The sequence below is a fragment of the Microcaecilia unicolor genome, chromosome 8 (assembly GCF_901765095.1).
Source record: "Microcaecilia unicolor chromosome 8, aMicUni1.1, whole genome shotgun sequence".
NCBI classification, from domain to species: domain Eukaryota; kingdom Metazoa; phylum Chordata; class Amphibia; order Gymnophiona; family Siphonopidae; genus Microcaecilia; species Microcaecilia unicolor.
Genome location: NC_044038.1, coordinates 88108438 through 88133040, shown reverse-complemented (window position 1 = coordinate 88133040; position 24603 = coordinate 88108438). Strand labels below are relative to the sequence as shown.

Here is a 24603-nt window from a genome sequence, read left to right as displayed (position 1 = left end):
AGCACTCAACAAACAGAGCACTGCAATAATGACGTTCCTTCTATTTTTTGGATTTTGTTTATGTAAACTGCCTTGATTTGTTTGCAAAGCAGGCAGTATTTGAAATTAATAAACAATAAACGATAAATGTGAACTGTCCCCACATGCATGGACAGTATGCACTCATAATCACATTGGTCCCACAGTGAAAATGGAGACTAAAAGCACACTAAACAAACAATGCTGAAACTACATGGAAAACAAAATGAAACAAAAAGGTTTTGGCCTGCCCATCCCTAATATTTATTCACATTCCCTCCATCAGGTGTGCGCCCTGGTCTCTTGCTCTTTCCCTGTTACTGACTCTCTCCAGCTCTTATTTTCCTTTCAAAGTTACATAGTAACATAGTAGATGACGGCAGAAAAAGACCTGCATGGTCCATCCAGTCTGCCCAACAAGATAAATCATATTTGCTGCTTTTTGTGTATACCCTACTTTGATTTGTACCTGTGCTCTTCTGGGCACAGACCGTATAAGTCTGCCCAGCACTATCCCCGCCTCCCAACCACCAGCCCCTCTTCCCAACCACCGGCTCTGGCACAGACCATACAAGTCTGTCCAGCACTATCCCTGCCTCCCAACCACCAGTCACGCTTCCCACCACCGGCTCTGGCACAGACCGTATAAGTCTGCCCAGCACTATCCCCGCCTCCCAACCACCAGCCCCGCCTCCCGATATTGACTAATCTCCTGAGGATCCATTCCTTCGGCACAGGATTCCTTTATGCTTATCCCACGCATGTTTGAATTCCGTTACCGTTTTCATTTCCACCACCTCCCGCGGGAGGGCATTCCAAGCATCCACTACTCTCTCCATGAAAAAATACTTTCTGACATTTTTCTTGAGTCTGCCCCCCTTCAATCTCATTTCATGTCCTCTCTTTCTACCATCTTCCCATCTCCGGAAAAGGTTCTTTTGTGGATTAATACCTTTCAAATATTTGAACATCTGTATCATTTCACCCCTGTTTCTCCTTTCCTCCAGAGTATACGTTTAGTTCAGCAAGTCTCTCCTCATACGTCTTGTAACGCAAATCCCATACCATCCTCGTAGCTTTTCTTTGCACCGCTTCAATTCTTTTTACATCCTTAACAAGATACGGCCTCCAAAACTGAACACAATACTCCAGGTGGGGCCTCACCAACGATTTATACAGGGGCATCAACACCCCCTTTCTTCTGCTGGTCACACCTCTCTCTATACAGCCTAACAACCTTCTAGCTACGGCCATCGCCTTGTCACACTGTTTCGTCGCCTTCAAATCCTCAGATACTATCACCCCAAGATCCCTCTCTCCACCCGTACCTATCAGACTCTCCCCGCCTAACACATACGTCTCCCGTGGATTTCTATTCCCTAAGTGCATCACTTTGCATTTCTTCGCATTGAATTTTAATTGCCAAATCTTAGACTATTGTTCTAGCTTCCACTCCCTCCCTGGTGTCCACTCTGTTACAGATCTTAGTATCATCCACAAATAGGCAAACTTTACCTTCTAACCCTTCGGCAATGTCACTCACAAATATATTGAACAGAATCGGTCCCAGCACCGATCCCTGAGGCACTCCACTACTCACCTTTCCCTCCTCCGAGCGAATTCCATTCACCACCACCCTCTGGCGTCTGTCTGTCAACCAGTTCCTAATCCAGTTCACCACTTCAGGTCCTATCTTCAGCCCCTCCAGTTTATTTAAGAGCCTCCTGTGGGGAACCGTGTCAAAAGCTTTGCTGAAATCCAAGTAGAATACGTCCATAGCTCGTCCCTGATTCAATTCTCCTGTCACCCAATCAAAGAACTCAATGAGATTCGTTTGGCACAATTTCCCTTTGGTAAAACCATGTTGTCTCGGATCTTGCAACTTATTGGCTTCCAGGAAATTCACTATCCTTTCCTTCAGCATCGCTTCCATTACTTTTCCAATAACCGAAGTGAGGCTTACCGGCCTGTAGTTTCCAGTTTCTTCCCTATCACCACTTTTGTGAAGAGGGACCACCTCTGCCGTTCTCCAATCCCTCGGAACCTTTCCCGTCTGCAAGGATATATTAAACAAATCTTTAAGAGGACCCGCCAAAACCTCTCTGAGCTCCCTCAATATCCTGGGGTGGATCCCGTCCGGTCCCATGGCTTTGTCCACCTTTAGCTTTTCAAGTTGTTGATACACACTTTCTTCCGTGAACGGTGCTGTATCCACTTCATTCTCAATTGTACTATTTCCAGTCCATCGCGGTCCTTCTCCAGGATTTTCCTCTGTGAAAACAGAACAAAAGTATCTATTTAGCAAATTTGCTTTTTCTTCATCATTTTCCACATAGCGGTTCGCAGTATCTTTTAGTCTCACAATTCCCTTTTTAGTCATTCTCCTTTCACTAATATACCTGAAGAAATTTTTGTCACCCCTCCTTACATTTCTAGCCATTTGTTCTTCCGCTTGCGCTTTTGCCAGTCGTATCTCTCTCTTGGCTTCTTTCATTTTCATCCGGTATTCCTCCATGTGTTCCTTTTCTTGAGTTTTTCTGTATTTCTGGAACGCCAACTCTTTAGCCTTTATTTTCTCAACCACTTGCTTGGAGAACCATATCGGTTTCCTTTTTCTCTTGCTTTTATTTACTTTCCTTACAAAAAGGTTCGTGGCCCTATTTATAGCTTCTTTCAGCCTGGACCACTGTCGTTCCATTTCTCGTACTTCCTCCCAGCCCATCATCTCCTTCCTCAGGTATTCCCCCATTTTACTAAAGTCAGCACGCTTGAAATCCAGGACTTTGAGTTTTGAGTGGCTGCTCTCCACTTTAGCAGTTATATCAAACCAAACCGTTTGATGGTCACTGCTGCCCAGGTGGGCACCCACTCGGATATTTGACACGCTATCCCCATTTGTGAGCACCAGATCCAGTGTCGCTCCCTCCCTCGTGGGTTCCATCACCATTTGTCTGAGCAAAACACTACTTCCTTTGTAGGAAGTGAGGTCTCCACCTCTCTCTTGGTCTCTCTGTACATCTATTTCCTCTTGTAACCCAGTGGGTTAGAGTTTTTTTTACCTGAGGTCCGGGGGAGGCTCCGGGCTTCCAGTAGCCCATTGGCAGCATTGGTGGGCAGTGCTGTAGCTCTGGAGGCATTTTCAGGGCCTCCAGAGCAGAGATGCGCTGTCCACGACTTGCTGCGATGCTGCCTGGCCGAGGAGCATTGTTTCCCAGCCAGGTGTGATGGAGAGTATGGCTGCTGTTGGCCTGTAGAGAAGGCTGTTTGCATGCACGTCTTTCCGTGCATGCATGTTAGCACTCCCGGACTGGCACTAGGCCTGAAATGAAGCTGGGTCCTCAATTTTTGAGGTGCCCTGGCAGGAGTTCCGCGGCTACCAAGGTAAATCGCAGTGGTTTGCCCAGCCATGGAGGGACCTCCGGGACCTGGACCAGTAGAGGAGGTTGAGAGAGGACCATTCTGGGGACCAGGTAAGGGGTCTGGTGTCCCCAAAAATTGCTTAATTTATTTTTAAAATGTATTTTTTGTCCCATTGGGCTGGTGTTTAAGGGGTTAATTTTTGAGGGATTCTAATGGTAGTTTTGGGTCTCTGAGAACCTCTTTAGGTGGCGTAGTACTTTCAAACGTTTTGTAAAAATACTTTTGGGGTTAAATTTGAAGGTTTTAGTTTGGGACACTTCTGAGCTTTGGATTTGTGTGTATGTGCAGCGATGCAGAATTTTATTAGAGTGAACGTCTCTGGTTTTATAGGAGTTTTGATAGAGATTTATGACAAAAATATGTAAGCATTGTTAAATGTGTGCTTAAATTTATGAAATGTTTACTGTATGTGTAGTTTGACAGCACTAATAAGTTATAGGATATTTTGATCAAATTGCATAGTATTTTTTATGATATTTTTTCTAAAAATTCAACTTTTTAATTCTTTTCTATGGAGACATTCTTTTTCAAAATGGAGACAGTGAAAAATGCTAATTAGGGTCCATGCTGCAAACATCCTGTGTTCTGAGACCTGATTGGCTAGTAGAGGTCAGCTGGTGACTCAGAGTCACCATCCCCCTTAGCAACAGTTTGTTTGGGAGTGGGGAGAGGGGCTGAAGAAACCGAAGAGTGTGGATGTGTGTGAGGGAGCTCTGACTGTATGGTTGCCAGATGGGCAGTTTTCCCGCCCAATTGGGCGGTTTTCTGCGACCCGCTGCGGGAAAGTTCTGACCGCTGCGGGTTGCAGTTTTTTGGGCTATTTTTTTTTTGACAGGCGGTTTTTTTCCTCCGCTGGCTGCGGTTTTTCGCACTGCAGGGGGCGTGGTTAGTGACATCGGAGGGGTGGTTAGTGATGGGGGAGTGGTTAGTGATGTTGGGGACGGGGCTGGTGACATCAGGGGCGGGGCTGGTGACAGCAGGGGTGGAGCTGATGACGCCAGGGGCGGGGGTGGAACTGATGACAGTGGGGGTGGGGTCGATGACGGCGGGGGCGGGGGTGTGAACTTTTTGGGCGGGTTTGGGGACTGGGTAATCGGCAACACTGGATAGGATTTCTGAGCCAGAAAGTGGATGAAAGGTAGTTTTTCTGCAAGTGCCTGAGTGCTAAGTGAAAGTGAAGTGAGCTGGAAGTGAAAGGTGTTGGATTTGAACAGAACAAAAAAATCTAAAACTGTTTTTTTTTTTTTGTTACTTATGTGCTGTTTGAAAGTTTTGCAGTTAAGACTGAGGGAGAGAGACCAAAATGCATGACTGTGTGAAACAAGTTTGTTTAAGTGGATTAATCCCAGTTAAGCCATTAGGAAAACTGGTCTCCAAGGCTTAAGGCTGGGCCTAGGGTATTGCAGCTTGTGTGTTCTGTATGATCTGCTGGTGTGCTAGTGTGGGAGATTGCATGCTTTTGGAAAGACCAAGTTGCGCTGTGGGTATATAGTAAAGAATAGAACAATTATTTAAGGTTGCAAAATTATTATTTATTTTGTCATTTAGAAAGCCTCAGTTATCCCTGTACATCAGCTAGGGCTGTTCCCGGTATTAGACAGGAAGGAAGTCTTTTTTGTTGATTTTCTTTAAAGTGTGAGGTAGTAGGTTCCTGAACTGGAAGAAAAGAACCTGAACTCCAATGTTCAAGCAAGGAGAAGAAAGAAGCTCCAAGAAAGACCAAAGTAAAGATAAGTCTGCACTTCTGTGCACAGCTAAGTACCTGTTCTAGAGACTGGTTCTGGGTGTTCTCACCTGAAAGACATAATGGATGCTCATGTATATACATGTTTTTATCACTGTTTAACATATTGTTTTGCTTTTATTGTAGACTCCTGAGGCAGGCATGTTACATGCTAAAACACGGTGCTGTGTCAAGTCTTGAGCCTTGACAGTATTTTATTTTGTACTTATTTTTTATATATTTTGTTTTTTGAGCATTGATTTTATATTAGTCTTACACATATTTTAAGTAATACATTTTAATTGTATTGTTCATGCCTATGCTCCATCCATGTTGATGCCCCCATGCAGTTGCGTGTTAAGGGACTTAAGCACACACTTGATATAATAGTGCCTAGTGCTTAAGCGTCTAACTGCCAATTAGTGGCTCCAATCATGAGCATAAGGGTAAAGGGTCATGGACTTGATATACTGAGCAGTGGCATAGCTAGGTGGGGTGCCAGGGGAGCGGCCGCTCCCCCAAATGGAGTTCTGCCGGTGCCTATTTTCTTTCGTCCTGTTGCAGTGAAAATGTGCGCCGGCAGAAGTCCGCTCTCGCTCCCCCCACACCATCAACTTGCCTCATCCTGGCTCCATTTCTGATACTGAGGTAGATATTCAGCTCACAGGAGGTAGCCCTCATAAGTGACAATCGGTGCTGACCCTGGATATTTAATGCCGGGCTGTTTCCAGTAATCAGCATTGAATATCTGGGGGTTTTTTTGGCCAGCTCGAACTTAACCAGCTATGTTAATATTCAGCACTGGCCGGCTAAGTTTATAGAGGCCAAAGATAGGACTGCTATTTATGTGGTCCGATTTGGCTGCTAGACTTACCTGGTCAGTGCTGAATATTGCTGGTTATCATGTGATATAACGGTTATCTTTTGGTGCTAATCAGCAATATTCAGCAGAGAAAAACGGTTATATTGCGCTAAATTTTAGTGGTTAGGCACTGAAATGCTATTTAATCGGTCAGCAACCATTTCTGACTGGTTAAATAGCGCTGAATATCAAGGGGACTACAACTAAAGTGGTTTACATGTTCTATGCAGAGAATATGTGTGTGTTATTGGTGCCTAACTTTAGGGGCGCCTCAAAGAATTGCCCTTCACATTTTTTAAGGCTTACTGATGAACTTCAGCAGCAACAAATGCACATCTCTAATCAGTAGACTGCTCGTCTGTCCCTCAGTCTCTCGTTTCCTTTACCTTTGTGCTTTCTTTCCAAAGGATCTGTGTATATAGATAAAAACCCCATAGGGCAGTATAATTAGCCAACCAATACTAACTTGAAACAATATATATATATGTGGCTAAAGAGGAACCCTCAGATAATATTCTCACCCAAAGGTTGACCCTTTATGAAAGTGGGTCTTGTTTAGAGCGACAGAGTGGAGCTATCTTTCATAGGATCCTCGTTTTTTTTTTATCCACAATACAACTTAAAAGTGCTCATGTGCTCTCATTCCTCATATTGAAACTGAACAAATTATATGAAATTAATAATGTCACTTAAAAAAAAACGTTTTCAAACAATAAAGTCAGTTATCTGTACTTGTGTCAGCGCCAGCATCTGTCAGCAATGTTATTTCCTGCTAATACAGCCATTTCAGATTTGTGGCAAGGTAAAGTCTCCTGTAATGTTGAAAATGCCCATGTAGTGATATGTCTGACTTGTGGTTCTCTATATTTCTGTTTCACTCTCTGTTCTCCTTTCAGGAGTTTTATGTGGGCAGTGGGCAGCCTGGATGCCCCAGACCATCTCTGCTCTACAGGAAACCTGTGTGGCCATCCCATGCAAGTTTGACTACCCAGAGGAGCTCCGGCCATCCTCAGTCCATGGCATCTGGTACTTCAATAGCCCCTACCCTAAGAATCATCCCCCGGTGGTCTTGAAGTCCAAGACAAGCACAACCCATGAGACTTACCAAGGGCGCACCAAGTTCCTGGGGGAGCTGCAGCAGAAAAACTGTTCCCTACAGATTGACAGGATTACCGCTGACATTCAGGGCAAATACTACTTCCGTGCAGACCTGGGTGGCTACAACCAGTACACCTACTCTGAGCACAGCATCCTGGAAATAATGGGTATGGAGACGGGCTTTTAATGCATCTCTTTACATTATCAGGGTAATTTCCAAAGGGCTCGATATTCAGACTGTGGGAGTTAGCCAGGCTATCTCCTGCGTTTGGTGCTGAGCCCGGATATTCAATGCCGGGCCATTTCCGATGACCGACATTGAATATCTGGTTTATTTGCTAAGCCGATATTCAGCGCTGGCCAAAGATATACTTGCTATTTCAGTGGCCTAAGTTGGCCACCAAACTTAGCTGGCGATGTGCTCAATATTAGTGGATAGCCAGTTATATTGTGCAATATAACCGGTTATCCGCTAAGCGCTATCTGGCAATATTCAGCGGGAGATAACCGGCGATCTCCTGCTGAGTATTGTCAGATAGCCGGTTAAGTGACATTTAACTGGCCAGGAGCCGTTTCTTCTTTTTTATTGATTATGTGATCCGCATAGAACTATTATAATTCATTGTAGAACAGAAGAATCATAGAACATAACACAACAGGTGGAAAGTGTTTTAGCTGTGCAGAGTTGCCAACAACTAGAGCTTTTCTAGGATAACCTGATCCAGTCTTGGTTTTACCTTGCTGCACACAGGTACTTGTAGTTTTGCCTTTCTTAGGGAAGAATTACAAGTCCATATAAGTCATGGGGTAAAACCAGGACTGGATTAACCTTTTTTGAAAATCTAGAGCTACTTGACAACCCTATACCTCCAGAAATGGGCTTGAAAATCACCCTCCTGGTATGGAAATAAAACTATCTGCATAGCTGCACAATGTCTGCCTCATTCTATAACAGGTCACTGAAATTTAGGTACTTTCCTCCCTAATTCTATAAACTTGCATGCACAGTTTTACACTTACCCTATAATTCTATAAAAGTCACCAGAAAGTTTGAGTGCAAATTTGGGCACATACCTAATTTGTATGTGCAATTTAATTGAATAATGAGCCAAAAAGCAATTAGTGCCAATATTTGGCTTTTTAATAACCAATTATTGGCACTAATTGAAATCAATTAACATGTATGCACATATGTCCCAGAAAAGGGAGAGTGGGAATGGGAGGGTCATGGGCGTTTCGGGGCAGAATATGGGCATGGATTTGAGTTATGCGTGGAATTATAGAATTAGGGGTTTTGTGCATAAATTTAGGTGGGGCATTTGCACCATGTTTTTGTTGGTGCAAATGGATGCACCAATGGTGTCTTTTACAAAGGCATGGTAGCATTTTTAGCGTGCACTAATGATTAGTGTATGCTAAACATTAGAGACGCACATAGGAATATATGGGTGTCTCTAGTGTTCAGCGCATGCTTATTTTAAGCGTGCGCTAAAAACACTAGAGCACCTCTGTAAAAGGCCCACCTAAATTTATGTGCGAACCCTGCACTTGAGTGCTATTCTATAAACTGTGCCTAAGTGTTTTTTTCAGCACTGATTTTTTAGGTGTGATTTATAGAATTCACCCCTTAGGGCCTTATTCTACACAGTTTATACTCCTAAATTTATGCTTGTACATTGCGAGTAATCTATGTTCCTACATAAATTTAGGAGCATAAATTACACTCCTGAATTTATCAGCATAATTTTAGGAGCATAATTTATACTCATAAATTTAGGAGTGTAAATTTTAGGAGCTTAAATATAGGAGATTAAACTTTGTAGAATAAGGCCCTTACCCCCAGATTCTAGATAACTGTGCTGAAATCCAAGCGGATTGTATAATAATGCATGTAACTTAACAAGCTTAGCAAGCTAATGAGCACTGATAACAGCACTTAACAAGCAATAATGAGCACTAATTGGCACTAATTAGAATTTATGCGCACAACTCGCTAAGCGTATTCTGTAACAAAGTGTGCCAAACTTCTAATGCATGCAGGCAAAAAGGGGCATGGTTATGGGTGGGGAAATGGGTGTTTTCGTGGGCATTCTGAAATGTTCATATGCAGTTATAGAATATGGCCCTGTGCGCATACATCTATGCACTGGGATTTACACCACATTTCGATGGTGTAAATGGATGCGTATAGTTTTAGGCGCTGAGAAATGAACTAAGTGTATTCTATAATCCGTGCCTAAATCTAGGCGCTGATTGTAGAATATGCTTAGTTGGCACTGATTTCAGCCCCTAAAAAAGGCATAGTCATGCAGTAAGATCATTCTTACCGTGTGGCCATGCGGGGGGAGGGGGAGCACTTACCGCCACAAGGGCTCCTGCGGTAACCCAGCGGTAATCGGGCAGCACTACTGGGTTAGCACTGCACTAGAAATTATGGAATTATTTTCTGTAGCACTGGAAATGGCACACACTCGAGGTGGAACTGCCACTGGTGGCCGTGTTGGGTCGGTAATAGCTCTGGGTTGCCGCACGGCAAGTCTGTTGCCGCATGGCAACCCTTTAGTTAAAGGGCCCCAGAGTAAATAGTAGGTAGAAAGTGAAGCCTAATCTAATCACTTCTGAAATATATTTAGTAAAAGAAAGTTGCAAATCAAAACAAAATCCAAGATATCGGAATCTATAGAGCATTACTCCGCTTTATGTGCTTAAATTCATAGAAAACAGCAAGGCAAACGATCTGCAAACTCCAAGATGGAAGGACAAAAAAAGCAGATCAATCAAAGAAATTGAATGACAACCAAATAGACCAATCAGCCCGACATTGGCCGTGTTTCGTCCAACAGGGCTGCGTCAGGGGAGTTATGGAAGTCTAAAATCATGAATATTCCAAAATGCAGGCCTGAACCTTCACAATTTTAGAATGCTGAAAAAGCATTCTAGAATTGTGAAGGTTCAGGACGGTATTCATGTCACTATCTTTTATGATTCATTTGGTTCATGCTGTTTTTTACTGCATTTTGGAAGATTCATGATTTTAGACTTCCATAACTCCCCTGACGCAGCCCTGTTGGGCGAAACACGGCCAGTGTCGGGCTGATTTGTCTATTTGGTTGTCATTCAATAAACTATTTTCTTTGATTGATCTGCTTTTTTTGTCCTTCCATCTTAAATTCATAGAATACAGAAAAACTCATGAAACAAAAAAACTCAAGAAGAGGAACACAGAGAGGAGTACTGGATGAAACTGAAAGAAGCCAAGAGAGATATACATCTGGCAAAAGTGCATGTGGAAGAACAAATGGCTAGAAATGTAAGGAGCGGTGACAAGAATTTTTTCAGGTATATTAGTGAAAGGAGGAAGATTAAAAATGGAATTGTGAGACTGAAAGATGCTATGAACTGCTATGTGGATAATGGTTAGGAAAACGCAAATGTGCTAAACAAATTCTTCTGCTCTGTGTTCACGGAAGAAAATCCTGGAGAAGGAGCATGATTGACTGGCAAAGGTACTTATGCAAATGGAGCGGATATAGCACCATTCATGTAAGAAAGTGTCGATGAACAACTTGAAAATTTGAAGGTGGAAAAAACCATGGGACCAGATGGGATCCATTCCAGGATATTGAGGGAACTCAGAAAGGTTCTGGCAGGTCTTCTTAAAGATTTGTTTAATAAATCCTTAGAGACAGGAGTGATTCCATGGGATTGGAGAAGAGCAGTTGTGGTCCCTCTTCACAAAAGTGATGACAGAGAAGAAGTTGGAAATTATAGACCCATAAGCCTCACTTCAGTTATTGGAAAAGTAATGGAAGCGATGCTGAAGGAAAGGGTAGTGAATTTCCTGGAATCCAATAGGTTACAAGATCCGAGATAATATGGTTTTACCAAAGATAAATCGTGCCAAATAAATCTGATTGAATCCTTTGACAGGGTGGCCAGAGAACTGGATCAAGGATGTGTTCTAGATGTAATCTACTTAGATTTCAGGAAAGTCTTTGACACAGTTCCTCATAGGAACTCTTGAATAAACTGAAGTTAGGACCCAAAGTGGTGAACTGGATTAGAAACTGGTTGACAGATGCCACAGGGTGGTGGTTAATGGAATTCACTTGGAGGAAGGAAAGGTGAGTAGTGGAGTGCCTCAGGGATCGGTGCTGGGGCCAATTCTGTTTAATATATTTGTGAGTGACATTGCCGAAGGGTTAGAAGGTAAGATTTGCCTTTTTGCGGATGATACCAAGATTTGTAACAGAGTGAACATTCCGGAGGGAGTGGAAAACATGAAAACAGATCTGCAAAAGTTAGAAGAATGATTTAATGTTTGACAATTAAAATTCAGTGCTAAGAAGTGCAAAGTGATGCACTTAGGGAGTAGAAATCTAAGGGAGACATATACATTAGGTGGTGAGAGGCTGATATATACAGACAGGGAGAGGGATCTTGGGGTGATAGTATCTGAGGATCTGAATGTGACAAAACAGTGTGACAAGGTGGCAGCCATAGCCAGAAGGATGCTAGGTTGTATAGGGAGAGATGTAACCAGCAGAAGATAGGAGGTTTTGATGCACCTGTACAAGTCATTGGTGAGGCCCACCTGGAGTATTGTGTTCAGTTTTAGAGGCCGTATCTTGCTAAAGATGTAAGAAGATTTGATGCAGTCCAGAGGAAGGTGACAATTATATGGGACTTGCGCCAAAAGAGATATGAGAAGAGACTGGAAGACTTGAATACGTATACCCTAGAGGAGAGGAGGGACAGGGGAGATATGATAGAGACATTTAAATACTTGAAAGGTATTAATATAGAAACAAATATGTTCCAGAGAATGGATAATGGTAAAACTAGAGGACATGAATTGTGGTTGCGGGGTATTAGGCTCAGGAGTAATGTCAGAAAATTCTTTTTCACAGAGAAGGTGGTGGATGCCTGGAATGCCCTCCTGAGGAAGGAGGTGGAGAAAAAAAACTGTGACAGAATTCAAATATGCATGGGATGAATACAGAGGATCTCTAATTAGAAAATGAATGCTATAGAAAAACAAAACTTAAAGGGTTGCTTATGTGTTTGTATGTCAAGTGGTGCTTAGATGGAAAATCTGGCTGTATCAACTAAGGCCAGTGCTGGGCTGACTTGTACGGTCTGAGTCCTGACGTCCTGCACGTACAACGTGCAACGTGCAGCGACGTCAGATTCAAAAGAAACTTTTTCGTCGGCGCCAGCTTCAATGGAAGAATGAAAGGACCAAAGGCAGCCGGCAGCGGCAGGAGGACGCGGACCTCGGCTGGCGGGGGTTGGGGTCCCCCGCCAGCGAAGGTAGGCGAGCAACGGAGGGGGAGGGTTAGCAATGGCAGCGGCTGGGGGGAGGGGGATCGGCAATGGCGGCGGCGGCGGCGGCGGCGGCGGGGGGGGGGCTATAATGTGCCCCCCCTCTCTGGCCCTGGCCCCCCCTACCGCCGCAGTTCAGATACGCCCCTGGTGCAGGGCCGTGCCTAGGGTCTCTGGCGCCCCCCTGCAGACTATCAGTTGGCGCCCCCCCCCCCCCCCGGTGAAAATGATCGCTCACCACTTGCTACACTGACAGGAATTGTCAGCAATATTCTTAGAAACAAATTGCTATACATTGCAAAATAAGATAGCAGATGTAAATTCTCAAAGTAGACATATTCCAAACGCTAAAATGAAAATAAAATGATTTTTTTCTACCTTTGTTGTCTGGTGACTTTCTTTTTCCGATCATGCTGGCCCAGTATCTGAGTCTGCTGCTATCTGTCCTCTTAACTCCATTTCCAGGGCTTCCTTTCCATTTATTTCTTTACTTTCCTCCTTTCTTCTTCATTTCTTGCTCTAGATCCATTTCCAGCAATTTCTTCTCTCTCCCTGGGTCCTGTCCTCCCATCCATGTCCATCCTTGTCCCTCTCTGCCCTTCCCTCCTCCATCCATAGCCAGCAATCCTCCTCTCTCCTCTCCCCTCCATTTCCAGCAAATTGTCCTCTCCCTGGGCCCCCATGTCCATCCTTGTCCCCCTCTGCCCTTCCCTCCTCCATCCATAGCCAGCAATCCTCCTCTCTCCCCTCCCCTCCATTTCCAGCAAATTGTCCTCTCCCTGGGCCCCCATGTCCATCCTTGTCCCTCTCTGCCCTTCCCTCCTCCATCCATAGCCAGCAATCCTCCTCCCCTCCCCTCCATTTCCAGCAATTTGTCCTCTCCTTGGGCCCCCATGTCCATCCTTGTCCCTCTCTGCCCTTCCCTCCTCCATCCATAGCCAGCAATCCTCCTCCCCCTCCCCTCCATTTCCAGCAATTTGTCCTCTCCTTGGGCCCCCATGTCCATCCTTGTCCCTCTCTGCCCTTCCCTCCTCCATCCATAGCCAGCAATCCTCCTCTCTCCCCTCCCCTCCATTTCCAGCAAATTGTCCTCTCCCTGGGCCCCCATGTCCATCCTTGTCCCTCTCTGCCCTTCCCTCCTCCATCCATAGCCAGCAATCCTCCTCCCCTCCCCTCCATTTTCAGCAATTTGTCCTCTCCTTGGGCCCCCATGTCCATCCTTGTCCCTCTCTGCCCTTCCCTCCTCCATCCATAGCCAGCAATCCTCCTCTCTCCCCTCCCCTCCATTTCCAGCAAATTGTCCTCTCCCTGGGCCCCCATGTCCATCCTTGTCCCCCTCTGCCCTTCCCTCCTCCATCCATAGCCAGCAATCCTCCTCTCTCCCCTCCCCTCCATTTCCAGCAAATTGTCCTCTCCCTGGGCCCCCATGTCTATCCTTGTCCCCCTCTGCCCTTCCCTCCTCCATCCATAGCCAGCAATCCTCCTCTCTCCCCTCCCCTCCATTTCCAGCAAATTGTCCTCTCCGTGGGCCCCCATGTCCATCCTTGTCCCTCTCTGCCCTTCCCTCCTCCATCCATAACCAGCAATCCTCCTCTCTCTCCCTTCCCCTCCATTTCCAGCAAATTGTCCTCTCCCTTCACGCGATTCGCGAACCGCTTAGCACTGCTTAAAAAAAAAATTACACATCAGCAGGAACAGGCTGCTTCAGCCAATCCCAGGGGCCTTCCTTCAGCGTGTTCCGCCCAAGGGCTGAAGGAAGGCTCCTGGGATTGGCTGAAGCAGCCTGTTCCTGCTGACGTGTAAATTTTTTTTTAAGCAGTGCTAAGCGGCAGCGCGGTTCGCAAATCGCGTGAAGGGGGGGTGGGGGGGTGGGACGACGCGACGGCAACGAAGAGGAGAAACAAGAGAAGTGCTGCGTGTGCCGGTAAGCTGCTCAAAGGCACAGGGGACGCCGTCAACACTGCCAGGTGGGGACCGGAGCCGGTTTTAAAGGTCATGGTTGGGCTGGGGAGGCTTAGCCTCCCCAAGCCTCTTATACGGGGCGCCTATGCCTCTGCTCTTTCCTCCGCACCCTGGGGCCTTTAAATCTTTTACTTCCGGTCGCAGCAGCGTCAGTGAAAGCGGAGCGCTGCCGACATCTCCCTTCGCGCTCTTGGTTCCCTCAGTGTCCGCCTTCTTGTAGAAGGCGGGACACTGAGGGAACCAATGAGTGCAAGGGAAGGGAGACGTCGGCAGCGCTTTCACTGACGCTGCTGCGACCAGGTAAAAGATTTAAAGGCCTCGGCGGCGCGGGGCGAGAGTAAGCACCGCGGCGGCGCCCTCCAGAGGTGGGCGCCCCCCTGCGGCGCTTACCCCGCTTACCGCATCGGCACGGCCCTGGTTGTGTGCCTAAGCGCTATTCTATAATTATGTAAAATGGTTTAGCCTATAATTGTCAGAGGGGCATTCCTAGGGGAGGAACATGGGAGGGACTTAAGCAGGGCCGACATTTAAGTGGGTTGCTTACAGAATACCGTATGTTATGCATGGAAATGTTGCATTTAGGTGCTAAAATTTACATGGTGCATATATCTGTCATAGATGTGTGCACCTACATTTTGGCGCATTAATATTTGCTAGCACTAACAGTCTAAAAGAACACTTACACCCTAATTCTGTAAAAGTTGCCTTAAATTGCATGTGCAAATTTGGTTGCATGCACAATTTAATTAAATAACAAACTAGTTAGCACCAACAATTGGCTTTTTAACAATTATTGGAACTAATTAGATTTAATTGGAATTTTCACGTGTTAATTTAGGCACGGGATTCACGTTTAAATTTTACATTTGAGTAAAAAAAGGGGGGCATTGAAATGGAAGTGTCATGGATGGAACAGGGGGCATTCCTAGCATTTACACGTGTTATTATAGAATAAGGTGGAATCGTGCCTAATTTAGGTGTGTACATTTGCACCTCTTTACAGTTGGTGCAAATGGCTGTGCTTAAAGTAAGTACTATTCTGTAAACTGCACCTAACTTTAAATGTGGCTTATAGAATAGCGCTATTATCAGCGCTAATTTTTTAAGCACTATATATAGAATTCATCTTTTAATGTGCGTAAGAGTTCTTATAGAATAAGTTCACTGCCTATGGAAATATGGAACCAGATTCTATATAAGGCACCTAAAAAAATCTGTGCAGTAAACATTTCCACCTAAGCATATTCTATAAGCGGCACCTAGATTTAGGCGTGGTATATAAAATTTGCTTAGTTGATATCCCAGCACCTATAACTACGTGTGTCCATTTACACCAAAGAAAACGCAGTGTAAATCTCTCCATGTAGATTTACGCGCACTGGGCCATATTCTATAACTATGTACATAAATTTTGGAATGCCCATGAAACTCTCATTTCCACACCCATAGTCACACCCCTTTTGAGCTGTGCGTATTAGAATTTAGACACAGTTTATTACAGAATACGCTCAGCGAGTTGCGCGTGTAAATTCTAATTATTGCCAATTAGTGCTCATTACTGCTGGTTAAGTGCTGTTATCAATGCTGATTAGTTTGTTAAGCCAATTAAGTTACACCCGTTGTTATGGACTATGTCTGGATTTCCCCATGGATCTCTAGGCATGCTGTATAGAATCTGGCAGATGTCTTCTAAATTTTGGTGCCCTGTTAGATTTGCCTCCTGTGTGTACTTTTAGCCCCATTGAGCAGTAGTGCACCCCTGGGGTGGGGGAAGGTTGCAACACCTTGCCTCCTTTTGTATCTTCAAAACTGCACCTGTTATTTAAATCAGAAAATCAAATGACAGTGTCTGTGGGCACTTTTGAGAAATGGTGTAAAGTCCATGCATAAAAAGTAGCCACAGACTTTGCAGCTGTGCAGACAGCAGGAAAATTTCCTAGCGACATGCTGGAACAATTGTTACTGCCTTCACTGGCCATTGCTGGTGGGATGAAAGGATATGTTCAGTATATCCAGGTTTGACTTTGATGAATGTTAGGATGATTATGACTTCTAATAACTCAGAGATGAACTGTGCTGCACCCTAACTCCGATTCTATCCCTCTCTAAATATCATATCTCTGTATTTATGCTATAGTATCTCTTTCACACAGTATCACAGTCTGTCCATTTCTCAGTGTCTGTGTGATATGTCTATCAGTGTAAGTTGGGCATAGCTACAACCCTAAATAGCTTCAAAAGTTCAACAAGTGTTTAGTAGAAGGGGTTTCAGTGGATGTGATAATGAAGTTAGACTCTAAGGAAATGTATTGATCCACCAATTTAAAGTTGACAGGTTTGGGATCAGGAAGAAATTTATGATATTGCTATAGAATTGATAACATACACGGTGTTTTAACTCTATCCCTGGTCTACTCCAGAGAAACATCATGTAATGAGAAGAAGATTAGATTCAATGGACCTCTGGTCTTCTTTTAGCCTAACCAGCTATGAATTGCATAAAGACAAACAGTAACTCTATAACTGTAATTATGCCACCACAGAGGAAAATCATATAAACCTTTAATGATGCAATCATATAAACCTGACATCTTTTGCTTTCCTCAGACAAGCCCTCAGTCCTGTCCCCCACAGAAATCCTGGTGGATTCAGAAATTGAGTTAACATGCCTGGTACCAGACAACTGCCCCACCATGAAGCCTTCCCTGAGCTGGCTCGGAGTTGAGGGTCTACGGCAGCATTCCATCTTTGGACGCCTAGAGGAGGATGATGGTACTTGGACTGTCTTATCTCTGCTGAGGTTTCTGCCTTCCGAGAAGAACAACGGACACAGAGTGGGCTGCAAGGTCAGCTACCCTGACACGGTGCTGGAGTACCACAGGTTCCTCACACTGGATGTGAAGCGTAAGTCCTGACACCATGAATGAACCACTGTCAGCAATCACCTGCATAACAAGGGCATTCCTTCATCACTGTACACAACTACTTAACTCTCAAGCCCTTTTGTTGACTTAGTTTGACTAGAGCAGGTGTGTCAAACTCATGACTAATGATGGACAACTATGGCAGCTGCACCTTTATTGATAGGCTGCACTACAATATTGCCCTCCCAATTCTCCCCATTATAATTATTTAGGAGCCAAATTTACATTATGTAATTAACCAGATGTTAAATTAGAATGCTCTATGATATGAGATGCACAGAATTTCCTCGTGGGATGCATGTTTGACGTGCCTGAAATAGAAGATATTGAGTCCAAGAGGCACAGAGAGTTGGGGAATCTTTAGTTAAACATATGTTTCTTACCTACAGTAACTCAGTGGTCCTGAGGGAGCCTCTATAAGGAACTCCAAGTAGCTGTGAAAAAGCAGAGTCCAGGGAACAGGAAACAGAACTTTATTGCAATTAATTGCCAGGGAAAGAACAACTCTTAAATCAGAGCTGTCTCTCATAATAACATGATAGTAGATGACGGCAGATAAAGACCTGTAAGGTCCATCCAGTCTGCCCAAGAAGATAAACTCATAGCATAAACTATGATGTTATACTACATATGTATACTTGATGTTGATTTGTCCTTGCCATTTTCAGGGCACAGACCATAGAAGTCTGCCCAGCACTGGCTTTGCTTCCCAATTACTGGTGTTGCCACGCTTTCTATACAAGATTCCTTTGTGCTTATCCCAAACATTTTTGAATTTCATTACCTTTTTCATCTGCACCACCTCTCTTGGAAGGGCATTCCAGGTATCTACCACCCTCTCGGTGAAGAAGTACTTCTTGAAATTATTCCTGAGTTGGCTCCCCTTCAACCTCAATTTATGTCCTCTAATTCTACCACCTTTCCATCTCTGGAAAAGGTTTGTGGCAGGGGCATAGCTACGGGTGGGCCAGGCCCACCCAATCTCAGCTCAGGTCCACCCAGTCTCTTTGACCCACCAATCGGTACCTGTCTTGTCTCTCTGACCTGCCAATCGGTACCTGTCTCTCTGATCCGCGAATCGGTATCTGTCTTCTTAAGCACCGGTTAGGCTGCACAGCAGCATGCAGCCACATGGAAGCCTCCAGCGCTGTGACAGCAAGTAAAGAGAAGCCTTCCTGCCAACCTTTTATATTGTTGCTGCAGTGTTCGGGAAATCGGTTACCAGGACCTGCTCTGGTATGCAGCTGTATCTGCTGCTGCATGCTGCTAGCTGGAGCCTGCTCCCAGACCCGCGGCCCGTGCACAAAACGCCTGGCCCCCTCCCCCAGTCCATACACACAGCGCCTGATCTCCCCGGCCAGCGCACACAGCGCCTGTCTCCCCTCTGCAGCCTGCGCACACAGCACCTGGTCCTCCGGGGCCATGCACACAGCGCCTGTGTCTCCCCACAGCCCAAGCACACACACTGCCTGTCTTGGTCCGCGCGCACACTGTCTGTCCCCCTCCCCCCCTGCAGCCTGTACACACTGGTCTGCCATGGCTCGGGTCTCCCCCATACCAGGCAGACACACAGTGCACCGAGGAGTGTGCTCCTAGAACCCGGACTCCCACGCGCACAATCATCGGGGCAGTAGAAGCTCAAGACCAGGTAATAGACAAATTTTTTTAGTATGTGTATTGCCGTTGGGTTGCTGGGTGGGGTGGGCTGCACTACCCAGGTTTAAAAAAATATTTAAATATAAAACTTTTTTTTTCTTTTACCTGGGCAGTACAGAGCTCACCCCCACCCAGAAATCCACCAACATTAAATATAAATGCTGGTGGGTTTCTGGATGGGGGTGGGTTCTGTAGTACCCAGGATGTGTTTATAAAATAAAAAGGTTTTATATTTAATGCTGGTGTACATCAGGATGGGGGGAGAGAGAGATTGGGAAGGACAGGGCAGATGCCAGACTAGGGGGTATAGGTAGGGGCAGGGCTGATGCTAGGCCACTGGGAGGAGTGGGGGGTAGGGAAGTGTAGGGCAGATTTCTGATTGGGGAGATAGAAAGGGAACGGCTGATGCTGGGCTATAGGACAATTTCAAATTCTTGGTCCTTTATTCTACAATTAATGATGGTTGATCTGCGTTCTGCCTGTGACTGAGGTAAGAGATTCTGCTGGCATGTGGTGTGCTTGGGGATCTATATTAGTCTGACTCTGACTTGTCTGGCTTTTCAATGAGACATGTATTGCTATTTTGTATATTCACTGCTGCCTTTTTAAAGGTGCAGTTATTGGTATATGAGTGTTCAGAATTGGTGGTGTTAAGATTTGCAACATAGGTTCCGAATATGTATGAGGTTTATGTTGATGTCGGACAGCTGTTGGCCAGACTGTATATTAAAAATCCATCATCAAAGTGGATTATTTAGGAGTATCACAAGAAACAATACTCACACCTATACATACATAGTGTCCACCCATATTAGCTCTGGGCCCACCGAAAATGTCAGGTCTGACTACGCCACTGGTTTGTGGATTAATACCTTTCAAATATTTGAATGCCTGTATCATATCATCCCTGTTTCTCAAAGACCATTAGTATGTGTGTTGTATAAATACCATGAAATTGTGTGCACAGCTGTGAAATTGCATTCCTGCTGAACATTGACAATTAATCCCAAGTCCCTTACTAGAGGCCTTCTCTGTTCCTTTAAATGTCCATCAGATGTTTTTCTGTGTTGATTACACATTGATTACTCAAATACACTATCTAAGCTACACTGATTTTATGTTGATGAAGCACTAGATATACAGTTCGTTATTTAACATATTAACAGTAGTCCTTCCTGGAGTAACTGTGTAATCCTTGACACGTACATGCACCTTGTGCCAGAACTCATTCTATATCAGCACATTATTCCTTCATAATTTTTACAATGTTTTTCTCATATTTTGCCTTGCCCACCCAAGTGGTCCCCTTGGTTTTCAAGCTTCATAGGAAGCAGAAGTGCCAATTGTCTTTCTATTCCAACAATCCCACCTGACAGTCTTTCTCCTCCCCTAGAAGCTGCCCCTTTGGAACAATTTTGCAGATGATCTCTCACACACTATCATCTGATTGGTTCATATACATGACATCACCAAATTTTAAAAAGACCACTCTTTAGTGCAGTGGTCTGAGAATCAGGAGAACTGGATTAGATTCCCACTTCAGCTCCTTGTGACTCTGGGCAAGTCACTTAACCCTCTATTGCTTTAGGTATAAAAGTACATGAATATAATATGTAAACTGCTTTCATTGCAACCACAGAAAGGCAGTATATCAAATCCCATCCCCTTTCCCTTTAGGACCCTATGGATATTCTCTGAATTAGGTGCCCTCTATACTGCCTGAGTCCCTAGGGTGGTAGTGCTGAAGGTAGAAGGGTCAGGACTGGGTGCAATGCTCTTCAAAACTCAGTTAGCTGGCTTTGAAGCAGAAATCAAGGATAAGGGGGAAGAGATGTAGCCATTCCTCAGTGGCCAAAAATAAATATGTTGCCACCATTTTTAAATTTTCAATTGACACATTCTGTGGCTCATGCTCCTCCTCTCTTTCAGATGCGCCCAAAATAGTGGATGTTAACTCCTCTCTGGAAACCACAGAAGGTGCTCATGTGGTTCTGGTCTGTGTGGTGGAGAGTAACCCTATATCCCAGGTCACCTGGCTGAAATACGAGACCATCCTGAAGCAAGAAGCCTCTGGAAATCTAACCCTGGAGCTGGATAATGTGTCCAACTCTCATGATGGGATTTATACCTGTGTGGCCGAGAATGAGTATGGAAAAGTCAATAAGTCCTTGGGACTAGCTGTTATGTGTAAGTATATGTAATATATTCTGTTTCTCTTTGAAGAAAATTGAATCACCAGTTACAGTGATAGATGATATCACTGATCGTGCCTAATTATGGAAGTCCTGTCCAGATCTTTCTGTTAAGAACCAAAATTTACATCTGAGCATGGATGGCAGCTCTCACATTCCTGTGTCCATGCAGCCATTATTCTATCTACCTAAAAGATGTGTGTCCCACCCCAGTGTTTTTTTTCCTGCTATACGTTTCCTCAGAGCTTTGCCTTTGATTATTTTTCCTTTGAAAAGCATTCTTCTTTCTAGAATCCTAGTTCCAGTAGTGGTTTTTGTTACTTTAGATTTTTCTTCAATAGTTTGACATCCCTTTAAGTAGGCCCATTTTTTGCTCTTTGGATCATCTATTCCTTCAAAATATCCCTTTATTTTCATTTTGCTTCCTCATTTTTTCTGATGATGATGATGATGATGATTATTATTAGCATTTGTATAGCGCTACCAGACGCATGCAGCGCTGAACACCTGACATAGAGACAGTCCTCCTCCTTCTACTACTACTTAACATTTCTAAAGCGCTACTAGGGTTACGCAGCGCTGTACAATTTAACATAGAGCTTACAATCTAAAAATAATACAGACAGACAAGACAATAAGGGGAGGGAAGTACTGGGTAAGAAGGAACAAGGGGGAGGCAAATGAGTAATGGCTAGGAGCCAAAAGCAGCAGTGAAAAGGTGGGTTTTCAGCATAGATTTGAAAACAGGTAGAGATGGAGCTAGACGTACAGGCTCAGGAAGTTTATTCCAGGCATAAGGAGCCGCGAGAGAAAAGGAATGAAGCCTGAAGTTAGCAGTGGAGGAGACGGGGATGACAAGAGAGATTTGTCCAGCGAGCGGAGGTCACAGGGTGGAAGAAGAGGTTGGAATTTGCAGGAGGGAGATGTCACTGCTTCTCATCCTTTGAAGTTCACTCCATCCGTCTATTCCACCCGCTGCCACTCAAAGTTGCAGTCATTTACCGCCCCCCCTGATAAGTCCCTCTCTTCCTTCCTTACCGACTTCGATGCCTAGCTCTCCGTTTTTCTTGAGTCCTCATCCCCATCCCTCATTCTTGGAGACTTTAACATACACACTGATGACCCATCCGACTCTTATGCTTCTCAGTTCCTCACTCTAACTGCCTCCTTCAACCTCCAACTGAGCTCCACCACCCCTACTCACCAATCTGGGCACTGTCTTGACCTCGTCCTCTCCTCTACCTGCTCACCCTCCAATTTCTGCTCCTCAGCTCTTCCTCTCTCTGACCATCACCTGATCACCTTCACACTTCATCATCCTCCCCCTCAGTCCCGCCCAACACTAACCACTACTTCCAGGAATCTCCAGGCTGTCGACCCTCCCACCTTATCCTCTAGTATCTCTAATCTCCTCCCTTCCATCATGTCCTCTGAGTCCGTCGACAAGGCTGTCTCCACTTACATGCCAATCTCTCCTCTGCACTGGACATCCTTGCACCATCCATCTCCCGTCCCCAGCCCTGGCTGACCCCTTGCACCCGATACCTTTGCTCCTGTGCCCGATTGGCTGAACGCCTCTGGAGGAAATCTTGCACCCATACTGATTTCATTCATTACAAATTCATGCTATCCTCCTTCCAGTCCACCCTATTCCTCGCCAAACAGGACTATTACACCCAATTGACTAATTCCCTCAGCTCTAACCCTCGTCGTCTCTTTGCCACCCTTAACTCCCTCCTCAAAGTGCCCTCCGCTCCCACCCCCCCTCACTCTCTCCTCAATCACTGGCTGATTACTTTCGCAACAAGGTTCAGAAGTTCAACCTCGAATTCACCACCAAACCATCTCCTCCTCTTCACCCTTTAACCCACTCCCTCAACCAACCAACCCAGGCCTCCTTCTCCTCTTTTCCTGATATCACCGAAGAGGAAACCGCCCATCTTCTTTCCTCCTTGAAATGCACCACCTTTTACTCTGACCCCATCCCCACCAACTTACTCAACACCCTCTCTCCTTCTGTCACCCCCCCATCTGTCATATCCTCAACCTCTCTCTCTCCACTGCAACTGTCCCTGACATCTTCAAGCATGCTGTAGTCACACCACTCCTCAAAAAACCATCACTTGACCCTACCTGTCCCTCCAACTACTGCCCAATTTCCCTCCTACCCTTCCTCTCCAAGATACTTGAACGCGCCGTTCATAGCTGTTGCCTTGATTTTCTCTCCTCTCATGCCATCCTCGATCCGCTTCAATCCGGCTTTCGTCCCCTACACTCGACAGAAACGGCACTATCTAAAGTCTGCAATGACCTGTTCCTTGCCAAATCCAAAGGCCACTACTCCATCCTCATCCTCCTCGACCTATCCGCCGCTTTTGATACTGTCAATCACAATTTACTTCTTGCCACACTGTCCTCATTTGGGTTCCAGGGCTCTGTCTTCTCCTGGTTCTCCTCTTATCTCTCCCACTGTACCTTCAGAGTACATTCTCATGGTTCTTCCTCCACCCCCATCCCGCTCTCTGTTGGAGTTCCTCAGGGATCCGTCCTTGGACCCCTCCTTTTTTCAATCTACACCTCTTCCCTGGGCTCCCTGATCTCATCTCATGGTTTCCAATATCATCTTTATGCCGACGACACCCAGCTTTATCTCTCCACACCAGACATCACTGCGGAAACCCAGGCCAAGGTATCGGCCTGCTTATCCGACATTGCTGCCTGGATGTCCAACCGCCACCTGAAACTGAACATGGCCAAGACCAAGCTTATTGTCTTTCCACCCAAACCCACTTCTCCTCTCCCCCCACTCTCTATCTCAGTTGATAACACCCTCATCCTCCCCGTCTCATCTGCCCGCAACCTCGGAGTCATCTTCGACTCCTCCCTCTCCTTCTCTGCGCATATCCAGCAGATAGCCAAGACCTGTTGCTTCTTCCTCTATAACATTAGCAAAATTCGCTCTTTCCTCTCTGAGCACACCACCCGAACTCTCATCCACTCTCTCATTACCTCTTGCCTTGACTACTGCAACCTACTCCTCTCTGGCCTCCCACTTAGCCATCTATCCCCTCTTCAGTCCGTTCAGAACTCTGCTGCACGTCTTATCTTCCGCCTGGACCGATATACTCATATCACCCCTCTCCTCAAGTCACTTCACTGGCTTCTGATTAGGTACCGCATACAGTTCAAGCGTCTCCTACTAACCTACAAATGCACTCGATCTGCAGCCCCTCCCTACCTCTCTATCCTCATCTCCCCCTAAGTTCCTACCCATAACCTCCATTCTCAAGAAAATTCCCTACTTTCAGTACCCTTCTCCACCACCGCCAACTCCAGGCTCCGCCCTTTCTGCCTCGCCTCACCCCATGCTTGAAATAAACTCCCTGAGCCCATTCGCCAGGCCTCCTCCCTGCCCATCTTCAA

General features: G+C 45.3%; 1 protein-coding gene across 1 annotated transcript in view; it reads left to right on the top strand.

The window, feature by feature from the left end:
* The window catches only part of LOC115476643 (myelin-associated glycoprotein-like), a 116566-nt gene that overhangs the window by 55278 nt on the left and 36685 nt on the right, over positions 1 to 24603 (top strand). Inside the window, exons 3-5 of the mRNA XM_030213118.1 lie at positions 6920 to 7288; positions 17016 to 17312; positions 20918 to 21175. Coding sequence (XP_030068978.1) covers positions 6920 to 7288; positions 17016 to 17312; positions 20918 to 21175 — 924 coding nt within the window. The remainder of the gene's footprint in view (positions 1 to 6919; positions 7289 to 17015; positions 17313 to 20917; positions 21176 to 24603) is intronic.